We start from the raw sequence: 12,826 nt of genomic DNA on the forward strand, positions 1-12,826 counted from the left end.
GTCTCATAACTTTCATAAGAAAAATTACATTCATTTACACAGTTTTCAGCAATCTAAATTCTGCCTCACTGCTGCCTAAAGTTACCACACATGGTCATGTGACACAATGCAGATTAGTACAGAATGCTAATTTACACAGTTTGCAAGAATGAATACAAAGTCTTACCGCTGCCTGAAGTCACCATAGAGGATGCGGTTGGGAAAGCCTTTCCTGCAGATTCTAATACCTTCCAGCACACCATTACAGCGCAACTGGTGCATGACCAAGGGGTTATCCATCACTCCTACAGAAACAAGAAGCATGATCAGTGAGCCACATGATACTGGCAGTTACATATATTGTTTACTCAAATTATGGATATTCCATGTTTTGTATCCAGCCAGTTGCCTAGTTATTATACACAGAACATTAGTAGTAATGTACATTCAGTGCTTTGTAAACTGGTATGACACACGAGGCCAGATTTTTTTCTCTGAGCTCTTCTGCCACTTTTGTTATAATTTATATAGTATAGTTTATCTTTTCTGTATCTGAAAGTTCTTATCCTAATTTGTTTTATCAATAGTTTATTTTTCCTTTTCCTAGTAATTTAATAAACAGTTTCTCAATTCTCTGCACAAACAGTAAGTCTCTGGAAAGTTAAAGAACACTTTCAGTAAAGCAGCTGAGCACAGTGAGACAAAGAAGTCAGAATATTGTACAGTAAGATTATTCATGCATTTCCTGTGAAATGAAGGATTGCTTTGCTTCATCCAACCCCATAAATCTCAAATGAAAAGCTTAATCACACACACACATCATGCCTTCAAACAATAGATACAAATGCTGCAGCATTATACCTCATGTGTGGCATTCAGAGATATAGTTATTATGGTATACCAGTGTTAGTACTGAGGGCCTCTCAGCCACAATGTGGATAGATGTAATTCAGAAACAAAACTGCACATCTGTCAGTATAAAGTCAACATACTATGGGATTACTGAATGATACACTGAGCTGCAGTTTAATAACCCTTTCATTTCCATGACACACTAAGTTCCACAGTAAATGTGTGTATCTGCATCTATGGCACACATTTGGGGCCACTGTGTATCCTTGAATGTATAGAGGCCAGGAGACAAAACAGGGGACAGACTTTGATGAGTGAAAGTAAGCAGAAAAGGTTCTATGACCCTACTCAGTATAGTATAGGAAGTGACTATCAGGGTTACCATTTTCTAAGGGCTTCCTTAGGGCACACTGCATCTCAAGCTGTATAGGTGTACTCCAGATAGAGTTGGAAGTTCTCTGGGGTAACAAATTTGCACAGTGTTGTAGCCTGTGGGCTCATGAGCCCTAATAGCACAGAATATGCTTCAGTGATGAAGAAATGAGATGACAGCACAAAGGAATATTTAATCCGGTACAACTTGCAGTGATCACCCTTGCTTTGAAGAGGAAGCAGGAGACATTTCCAGTCTAAATGGTGCTGCGGTAGCATTGTCACCTCACAGCAAGACGTTGTCCCGTTTGATTCTCAGCTAGAGCGTCTTCTGTGGAGGCATGCGTGAATGGGCATACCTTCGTTGAAGGTTGTGCGTTAGGGCCGGCAACTCAGCACATAAAAATCAACTGACAATCATAAGTAGACCGGAGTTCCGCTGTGGCGACCCCTAACCGGGAAAAAGCCGAAAGACACAACAACAACAAAAGGAAAAACATGTATTTTGTCTTACAAAGATGAGAAGATTCAATGAGCAAAAAGTAGCATTTAAAACAAAAATAAAAAACAAATGGCTTATGTGTCAAAAATGGAGAAACAACACTGGTAAAACAATAGTGAAGACTTTCGTCTTAGATTAAATAACAGACATCATCAGGCAAGTTTATCATGCATGTCAGATACCTGGTACATAAATATTCAGTGCATGCTGATTTGAAAAATAAAGGAGTAGAGAAGGCAATATATGTAGGTGGGCAACTATAACATGCAAACCACCAGTGTGATTTAAGTTAGCATGCAACTAAACAGCAATAATTTAAGACAAAAACGTTATATATAATGTGCTTTTTCCAGGCTTTCTTTCAGTAACTTAAAAAGAAGAGATGTTAACCCTTCAGCTAGCTCTCTGTCCTCTCCAGACTGGATTAGTCTCAGAGCAAGATTTTGCTGTTTAATACAAACACTGCAAACTAAACTGCAGCTAGATTTTTCCACTTAGATGCATTAGAAGAGCACCCAGTGCTGCTGAGCTCCAGGCTACCTGAAAGCTAAATTTTAGCAGAACTGCAATCAGTATGTGATATAAAGAACACTATACTTGGGTGAAGGGTGCCAAAACATGCAGACTGTGCAGCAGGGCATCACTGCATGCCCTGCACTGGATTACAGCTTGTATACAATTGTGACCAAAGTGTGGAGTGTTCCTTGTCAGGGACAGCTGTAAATAGGATGCACTGCATTTCCAACCTGCACTACATAAGAATAAGTAACCTGATTCTGAAAGTTTCTGAACACCATTGTGCTTATTTACCCATGCCTGCATACTGCTGATTTGCTTTTATTTTGCATGCATTGCTTGCCACAGACACAGAAGGATGTGGACTCCTGTTGTTTGTGGTGTGGTACAGGGTCTGATTCCCCTGTTCCTGTAGCCCTTGACCTTTAATGTAACAACACACACACCACCCAGTCACTGTATCACTCAAAAAAGGACTGTGTGTGTCCAGTGGGCCTACAACTTTAACAAATGGATATAATTATTTGTATTTCATACTTTGTGAACAATGTCAAAAAAGTAGTGAGTCCTGATATCTTATAGCCCCATATTGCCATTTACTGCTGTCAGTAAAGTCCACTAGCTTCTTTGAAACTGCTTTGGTTTCTGCTATGCTACATTGGCAGCAGAGTAAAAACATGTTTTGAGGAGGGGAGGCTGGGGAATCATATTTATTATTCTTTTTACTGGCTAGCTCACCTCTCCCAGGTTATTGAGGAGACATATATGCACTTGAATGCATAGTTGATGGTGGATCTCCTTGGTGATGAAAATATCACTCATATTTCAGAAAGAAAGGCATGGCTGCTAAGAGAAAATACCCCTTGTGGATGCCATCTGCTGTCATTCACTCTGTAATCTGTTCCTCAGTGCTTCCTCAAGTATGCACTGATATAAAGGCATTAAAAAAAAGAATCGCAAACCACCACTGAGGACAGTTTAAATGATGTCCCTTCCTATATGACCCTTGTCTCAGTGACGGGAAATGCATGAGCAACTGCGCTGGGAGGGGGCTAATGATCATCAGAAAACGGGGGTAAATAAAAAAAAAAAGAACAATAATTTCATCAGCAGCCTATCTCACTATTTGGTCAAATCAATGATTTTGCCTCATATTACTGCCCTATCCTCCCAAACATTTTTATTTTATTTTCTAGTAAGGAATTGATTATTATAGTCAGTAAATAATGACAAACATTGAAGTTTCATACTTCACATTATTTAGAAAATGCATGTTGATGCAAAATCTGTTTTACTATTAACTCTTTTAAACTAATGTTCTTCTTTCGGCTTTTCCTGGTTAGGGGTCGCCACAGCGGAACTCTGGTCCGCTAATGATTGCCAGTAGATTTTTACAGTGCCAGCTCGACGCCCAACCTTCAACAAAGGCACGCCCTACACACATCTTTCGAATGCCACTTGATCGTGGGGAGGACATGCAGACTCCACACAGAAGGCGCTCCAGCCAAGAATCGAATGGGAGAAACTCATGCTGTGAGACGACAACGCTACCGCTGCAGAGTAGTTTTTAAAAATTATCCCTGATTTTAGGCCTTCGCCTCACCATTATTTTTGTCTTTGTCCAGAATTCTTGAGCAAAAATTTAGAGATACGGAGTTGGGGATTCCTAGAACATTCCATAACATTCCATAAAAATGTTTTTAAAACATTACCATAGTGAGTATAATTTCAGGGGAGAAGACCAATCAAGGGCCATGTACCATTTATTCAGGAGCTGGAAATGAACTGCATATACACACACACACACATACACACACACACATATATATATATATATATATATATATATATATATACATATATATATATATATTTATATATATATATATATATATATATATATATATATATATCGCTAAAAATATATATATATATATATATATATATGTGTGTGTGTTCATATATATATATATATATATATATATATATATATATATACGTATATATGACAAATGCTTTTGTTTCACATCACTTAAAAAAATACCAACTTTTCTGAGATAGTAAAATTCCTCTTTACCTAATCTGTCAGAAAGAAAAAACATGCAGCAGTTAAATATCTTCTACCTACCCGGAGCTTTACGTTCATTAGGAATAATGCAGCGTACAAAGTGTGGATGGGTTGATCTCAGATTAGTCATCAGTTTATTCAGATTTTCCTTGGAAAAAGGTAAAGTAGATTTTCTCAGTGTTGGGAAAAAGAAATATGTAAACATGCATGCACATATTCCCCAAAGCCCCCTCTCACACACAAATGTATTTTGTCAAACTTCAAGAATAAAATGTTAAGGGAAAAAGCATTTAAGTGATGAAAGAAGACATACTGTTCTCTTATGCTGTAATGCCTGTTACCCCGTTTTAAATCTAACACAATTGTCATCATTAGCCATGACAGCAGAACTTCAAATTAAACAGATATATTGTTTTCTGGACAGCAAAAGTTACAGTACTCATACATAGGGCTGGAGTTAAGTATATTACTTTAATAATATGAACTGATGGCCTATAAACAGTAGAAACAGTAACAGCGATATATATTACAATTTATCACTAACTTAAAATACAAAATAAGAATATTGAAATTAGAATGTAAGCCACAGTGCTGTTTGTATTCAGATGTGCTTTAATGGGATTCACAATACATATTATGCGACCACACACTATAGTAAGCTCAGCATGAGACAACATATGTTTACTAAATACAGGGAAGAATGAAGTCTGGTCTGACAGAAAAAGAAAACAAAACTTGAAAAAATTGCATCACCTAACAGTGTTCCTTCCAGTAGATTTAGTAAAAGAAAAATATAATTTTATTTTTCACAGGAGCCTGAGAGCAAGATGTCTTTCATGCAAAAAAAAAAATGTCTGAGTGTTTGCCTGTGTGTGACCTAGCAAACCATGTGTCTTTGACCAGGGAAACCTCAGTGACATGAGTAGAATATCATTTCTAAAGACTGACAGCAACTAATAACTGTGGAATCTGGGAAAAATTGCTGCTAGAAACATATAAAAAGAACTATTTTACAATCAGGAGAAAAAAATAATACAAAAAGTAACATGAATGGCAGTTTTATTACAATATCAGAAATATACCCGAAATGTACTCTAATGAATTATTAGGGATGCAGTCAGTTTCCTTCTTGACTTATTCAAAATGATGTAGTCTACCGACTATATCTTAGAGTTTATAAATAAATGAGTTTGAGTCAGGGTTTACTAGTTTTATGTTTCTTGTGTCACTGGATCATATAATTTAAATTTATGGTAAAAATAATACCTACCTAGATGAGATATAATTGCTCAGGGAAACTTGCCTATTGAAAAAAGGTAAAATTATATCCCAGTCATTGCTATCTTTCCAAACCATCTCCATGTGTAATCCCCCAGAATGTTCTGCCTTAATTTATGAACATTTTCAGGGTACAAAATTTGTGGTGACCTCAGGTTTCCATACATATACTTGCTCAAAGGATATGGTAGCAAAGACTCCCTATGACATTTCGCTCTTTTCCTTTTTGTATCTTTGAGAGTTCCTGATCCATACAACTTTAGTCATAGTTTACCCAGTCACATCTCAGTCATCACTGATCTGTTACTGCTTTGGCTATCCCATATACAGTGCAATGAAAAATTTGACTTTATGGGCACCAAGACTGGTGATGAGGATCTCCACTCAAGAAAACATTGTTTCTATCTATCATGCATTATCTTATCTCATAATGGCATCCTTGGAATCCTGGAGTCTTTGATTTTATGGGTAGGAGATTTGTTTAGCCAGGAAGGAGCACTGTCATGTGATGAAGTTTTTTTCTGTCACACCAGACTTCATCCGCCCCAGAGCAACATACGCAGTTAACTTGCTGTGTGGTCGTCTTCCTCTTCACATTCTTGTAAACAGTATAGTTACTTTACTCTTCAAGCCAGATGGCATTTCATCAGTCTGTCATAGTTATCTGAAGGTTTTCAGATACACAGGAAATAGCTAACCTCCAAACAGGAAAACCTGTAAGTGAACTTGGGTTGTCGATGCATTGAATAAGGTCTTGACGCCAAGGATAGACAATGTTTAGACATCCACATGCACCGCTATGTGGCCCATCAAACATGGCTATGCTTCTGATTAGGCAGTAGTTATGTTATAACATGGCCACAGAAGCATGGGACAAACTGTAGTAAGTGATAGACTGATTACATTTTTTTTTGTGTATTTTTAAGCCTCTCCCAAAAATGCCCCTTCTTTGTATGCAGATCTATTAGCTGTTGTGAATTATTGTAACTACCCTGTTTCCCCTAGCAAAGGGCAACATATATAAAAAGGTTTGAGAGAGGAAACATCACATAGCTGTGACCTGATGTTTTTTAACAAACGCTACCAAGACTCTAGTACTTTAGTCTTCAATTTTACAAACGTATAGGAAGAGTAAATTGTACATTAAGAATATTCTTAATTAGGGCTGGAGCCTAAATGATGGAAGAAAGGATCAGATAGATAATGTAATCAGCCATAATAAACCTGGTGTTATGGCCTTTAGTCATATTCTAAAAACAATAATTTCTTTAAATCTGAAAAGGTTTTCATGTATATATATATATATATATATATATATATCCTTTAATCTGAACTTCTAGTGTCAAATATACAAAACAGTCTGTTTACATATCACTGAACTCTACCTAAATATTCTTATTATTAAACAAAACAATAGTTTAAGATTTGTGCAATTCTGAACAAATTTAGCCATGCTTAACAAGTCACATCTTGACTGCCACTGTTCTCTTATTGCTTTGGCAATCACAATTGCGGATCACTGCTTTCCCTTCAGTACATGTGGCAAGTCTAACATCAAAAGAACTGGTAACTAATTCAGCATTTAGACTCATTTATAATTGTATAACTCACTGTTACATTGCTTAGTGCACACACTTGCTAGCTGAGTTTGATATTTTTAAAGGTGCTATGAAGAGCTCAGACTTTGAAATCTCGTGTTCACCGTACCCACAAAAACTTGAAATTGGTTTAAAAATGTGAAAAGATTAAATACTCTTCCCTGCATAAGATTTAACTTTCCATCCTTTTCACCTCATTATTGTGTTTATATGACTTACTCTGTGAAGGGCAGACACAGTCTGAAATGAGGATCCCTTCTTCTTGCTGCCTCCTTTACCCTTTTCGTGAGCTACAAAGGAAATATTACAGAATTATCAATACCTTAGTTGCATGTACATTCAAAAGTACATATAGCTGTAGCAATAGCTGTAGTAACATTTGTTCATTTATTACAAGCCTGACAGTTGTAAATTAAACGATGTCATATACTTCATTTAAATTTAGGATACAGTTGATTTTTATGTCCTTTAATTTATAATTTTGAAAACTAAAGTAGACTACCTCTGAGACATCTGTCTAGGAATACTTAGTAAAGTAGAGAAGTGCGGGAGGGGCATATGCTTATCTAGGATAACACTTCCCTATTAAACAAACAGCAACACAACTGGCTCTTTTGAGGTGAGGTAACATATGAATAATAAACATAACAATACTTTCAATATTTCAAAGGCAGTCTAACCAAATCAGACTCAATGGTTTGCCTAATGGAAACAATAGCCCAAAATATCAACAAACAAAAATGATCTTTGCCTAATGTGCATTGCTGCATGTGTATCAGCTAGTGTTTTAATAACAGGTTCTGGTTTGTGCTTGCCTGCTGAACACTGAAAATAACTAACCTATAATTTAATTATTTATTTTCTTTTCTGTCAGTACTGCCTTTATTTAAGATGGAAACTCTAAGTTTCAGAATCACAGACTACATAATGATAACATGCATTAGTAGATAACTATCATTAGTAAAGCTATGATAACATTGCACTCTTAGATTGTACAATATGATGCTTATACAACAAAGAACTTGAATTTCAAAACTTTTGTAAGTGCCACAAAACAGTGGTGTCTGAGGATTATTTTTAGTTGGTACCTGAGTTCACAGGCATGACTTCAGTACTAAATATTTAAATGATGTATTATGACAGTATCCTCATACTTTAATACCTGCATCACACATAACAATTAGAACTGCATTCTTGCACACTGAAAAGTCAGGAGACATTTTCTTACCTGCATCAGACCCAGTATAATTGGCAAACAGAGCAGAAAGGAGCTTGAGAGAAGACTTTTGAAAGAGTCCAACAACTGTTTCATTCAGTGGGTCCTTATTTTTCTCCAGCCAGCCCATGATGTTGTAGTCCACAGTGCCAGCATAATGTATCAGCGCAAAGTGGGCCTCTGGTTTTCCCTTTACATTCCTGGGCTTCTGGAAGTTAGCAGACTTCCCAATGTGATTGTCATACAGCTTGGCCTTGAAGGTCATGTCTGTGGCTTTGGGAAACATACACTCTTCTTCTAAGATGGACATGATGCCCATAGGCTATGTAAAGAAGACAATGAGAGACTTTGCTCAGGGTGATTTTAATTGATTTAGCACTAGCAGCTTTCTTAACCACAAACATTTTCCTTAAACTGCAAAGTTGCACTGCATAAAAGCTTGGTTTAGAAGACTTTATCAATAAGTTAATAAAATATATTCACAAACATATAAGAACAGAAATATCTCATTTGGTCCACAAGGTGTAGGTGTGTGTGTGTGTGTGTGTGTGTGTGTGTGTGTGTGTGTGTGTGTGTGTGTGTGTGTGTGTGTGTGTGTGTGTGTGTGTGTACGTGTGTGTGTGTGTGTGTGTACGTGTGTGTGTGTGTATGTGTGTGTATATGTCTGTGTAGAGGTTAGCTTGGATTATGCCATGATTTTTAATGAAAGAGACCCCAGACAAGTTTCCAGTAGTTATGTAGCAATGATATTGTTAAGTGCTGATGGCATCTATTCAGAAAAAGAATTGTCTGAGATACACTTCATATTGTCATGGTCTTATAGTTGTTAAAGAGAACTAATAAGGGTGATGAAAATGAACAGCAATGTGTTCTCTGATAATACTCTGTAACACTGCTTCAGCAACAATCATCGCTGACTTTTTGACCTGTCCTCTTTTTAAGGAAGCAAATCACGGGTCTATTAGCCCAAAAGGAAACAATGATAAAGACTAGATTAAACCTTTTGCAGAACAGTTAGTGTTTAGTAAACGTTGCATTAACTTCATAAGAATTACTAAATAAAATCATTTTCTTAAACAAGGAAATTAGATATTATTCTGTGGCCTCTACTTGTAAGTATACCAGTCTTCATCAGAACAAAGGGCATATTTGTTTTCTATGACCTTTTCCTTCTGTTTAACACCCTACCTTCTCAATAAGGTCAATGCAGGCCTGCAGGTCCATTCCAAAGTCAATGAAGACCCACTCAATGCCTTCCTTCTTGTACTCTTCCTGTTCCAGCACAAACATGTGATGGTTGAAGAACTGCTGCAGCTTCTCATTGGTGAAGTTGATACACAGCTGCTCAAAGCTGTTGAACTGGAGAAAAAAAAAATGTCAGTTTCTTCACAGCAGCAAGAATTCTGCAGAATGTTAATCTTTTGTAATATGGTTGTGCACAGCTGTAAAATATGACATCAGATTTGGAATCTGCTAGTGACAGGAATTAACATAAAGGGTAATAGCTGCTAGTGGATCAAGTTATGACCGTGAAGTTCTTCAAAGTAATTGCTTCTGTGACTTTTTGAGACTGCAGTACCAAGGGGTTCTGTATCTCTTTTACCATTAAACGTTCAAAGTTTACATTTATGCATGGTATTTAATGTCTGCATTAACTGATATGTGCAGAACACAAAAATTCAGTGACAGCAATAAATGTGCAAATATACATACTGAAATGCAATTTGGATTCAACTTTTTAACCAGAATGCATATATGAGGATGACCGATTTAAAATACAAAAGAAAAAAATATTTCTTAACCACCATGCATAATATGAAGAACTTAAAGATGGAAGTGTTCATAAATCAGTCTTCAAACTACAAGTCATAAATAATTTTTGGAAAGGCATTTCCTAGAGAAAGGAAATCCATAGACAGTGTGTCACTTTAAAATGTCCTCTGCTTTAATATAGTTCAAACAATCACAGCCTACCACTCTGCAGTAAATTATATTGTCAGTGTCATACATAAAAAATGCAATTGGTCTGTAACTGATGCAGATTAAAATAAAATGCCATGTACATGTAGTATAGTTTAGGTGAAATGTAACTGTCAGTTATAGAACTAATGAAATGAGTCAGTGGAATATAAAAGTGATGATGTGATGTGCATCATTATATTCTTTTATGTTAGCATTGATGCAGTTTTCACCTGTAGCTTAACTGGCTGTGTGAATGAATGAAATAAAAGGGTAGAACTAGAAAGTTTTAAAAATAGCATGAACTTACATGAGATGTTCAATAGAGGTTGTTTCAATTGCTTGAATTGCTTGAGATCCTTATTCATAGGTGATTGCTAGGCTAATGACCACTGGAGGCCTTTTTATGCCTATCCATGCTTTCCATGGTGAGAATAAAACCCTGTTGCTTGTATCTGTGAGGTAACACCTTAACCATTATGCCAACCCCCTTATTGTTGGTGGGAACACGCATGGGTGAGTAAATAAATGAGCAGAAAAATTATAATCACACAGTCAGTCAACTGACCTGTAGTCCAAGAATGTCTAACAAAATTAAATGTGTGATGATCAAGGAAAAACTTGAATTTTAGTGAGAGCAAATGGCTTATACTAGCACTCAGTACAGACTATCTGACAATGTGTATGAAATAAATAAGTGTTAAAAAGGAAAATAAGACTGTAAGTAAATTTCATTTCAGGTCAGTATGAATGACTGTGTTTCAATATCAACATTACAAGCTTAATTTGTGGTTCAGAGAAAAAAAAAACATAGTCCTATCCTTCAGTGACATTTAACATCTTTAGTCACAACAGAACATCAGTGCCATCTTTTTTAAATGATACTTACATCAAAGATCTCAAAGCCTGCAATGTCCAGTACCCCAATGAAGTACTGCCGTGGTTGTTTGGTTTCTAGGGTTTGATTGATTCGCATTACCATCCACAGGAACATCTTCTCATAAACAGCTTTTGCCAAAGCACCAGTGGCATAGTAAACCTAAAATATGGCAAAATGATTGATAAATATGGAGTGTGGTTGATATAATTCACCATAAGTTAAAAATGATATAAATATGGAGTGTGGTTGATATAATTCACCATAAGTTAAAATGATATAAATATGGAGTGTGGTTGATATAATTCACCATAAGTTAAAAATGATATAAATATAGAGTGTGCTTGATATAATTCACCATAAGTTAAAAATGATATAAATATGGAGTGTGCTTGATATAATTCACCATAAGTTAAAAATGATATAAATATGGAGTGTGCTTGATATAATTCACCATAAGTTAAAAATGATATAAATATGGAGTGTGCTTGATATAATTCACCATAAGTTAAAAATGATATAAATATGGAGTGTGCTTGATATAATTCACCATAAGTTAAAAATGATATAAATATGGAGTGTGCTTGATACAATTCACCATTAGTTAAAAATGATATAAATATGGAGTGTGCCTGATATAATTCACCATAAGTTAAAAACGATATAAATATGGAGTGTGGTTGATATAATTCACCATAAGTTAAAAATGATATAAATATGGAGTGTGGTTGATATAATTCACCATAAGTTAAAATGATATAAATATGGAGTGTGGTTGATATAATTCACCATAAGTTAAAAATGATATAAATATGGAGTGTGCTTGATATAATTCACCATAAGTTAAAAATGATATAAATATGGAGTGTGGTTGATATAATTCACCATAAGTTAAAAATGATATAAATATGGAGTGTGGTTGATATAATTCACCATAAGTTAAAATGATATAAATATGGAGTGTGGTTGAAATAATTCACCATAAGTTAAAAATGATATAAATATGGAGTGTGCTTGATATAATTCACCATAAGTTAAAAATGATATAAATATGGAGTGTGCTTGATATAATTCACCATAAGTTAAAAATGATATAAATATGGAGTGTGCTTGATATAATTCACCATAAGTTAAAAATGATATAAATATGGAGTGCGCCTGATATAATTCACCATAAGTTAAAAATGATATAAATATGGAGTGTGGTTGATATAATTCACCATAAGTTAAAAATGATATAAATATGGAGTGTGGTTGAAATAATTCACCATAAGTTAAAAATGATATAAATATGGAGTGTGCTTGATATAATTCACCATAAGTTAAAAATGATATAAATATGGAGTGTGCTTGATATAATTCACCATAAGTTAAAAATGATATAAATATGGAGTGTGCTTGATATAATTCACCATAAGTTAAAAATGATATAAATATGGAGTGTGCCTGATATAATTCACCATAAGTTAAAAATGATATAAATATGGAGTGTGGTTGATATAATTCACCATAAGTTAAAAATGATATAAATATGGAGTGTGGTTGATATAATTCACCATAAGTTAAAAATGATATAAATATGGAGTGTGGTTGATATAATTCACCATAA

The 12,826-nt window shown here is 35.2% G+C and overlaps 2 protein-coding genes across 4 annotated transcripts in view; one reads left to right on the forward strand and one right to left on the reverse strand.

Annotated features, from left to right (window-relative positions):
- Positions 1-12,826, forward strand: part of LOC122790335 (zinc finger protein 239-like) — a 1,358,627-nt gene that overhangs the window by 1,198,317 nt on the left and 147,484 nt on the right. The gene's annotated exons all lie outside the window — the stretch shown is intronic.
- LOC122790332 (myosin-7) overlaps positions 1-12,826 on the reverse strand; it is a 96,664-nt gene that overhangs the window by 56,485 nt on the left and 27,353 nt on the right. Inside the window, exons 13-18 of the mRNA XM_044057852.1 lie at positions 11,230-11,379; positions 9,570-9,740; positions 8,394-8,703; positions 7,385-7,455; positions 4,350-4,437; positions 167-284 (exon numbers count right to left, since the gene is read on the reverse strand). Coding sequence (XP_043913787.1) covers positions 167-284; positions 4,350-4,437; positions 7,385-7,455; positions 8,394-8,703; positions 9,570-9,740; positions 11,230-11,379 — 908 coding nt within the window. The remainder of the gene's footprint in view (positions 1-166; positions 285-4,349; positions 4,438-7,384; positions 7,456-8,393; positions 8,704-9,569; positions 9,741-11,229; positions 11,380-12,826) is intronic.

Source organism: Protopterus annectens, chromosome 16.part0 (genome assembly GCF_019279795.1).
Source record: "Protopterus annectens isolate FY-2018-M chromosome 16.part0, PAN1.0, whole genome shotgun sequence".
NCBI lineage: Eukaryota > Metazoa > Chordata > Ceratodontiformes > Protopteridae > Protopterus > Protopterus annectens.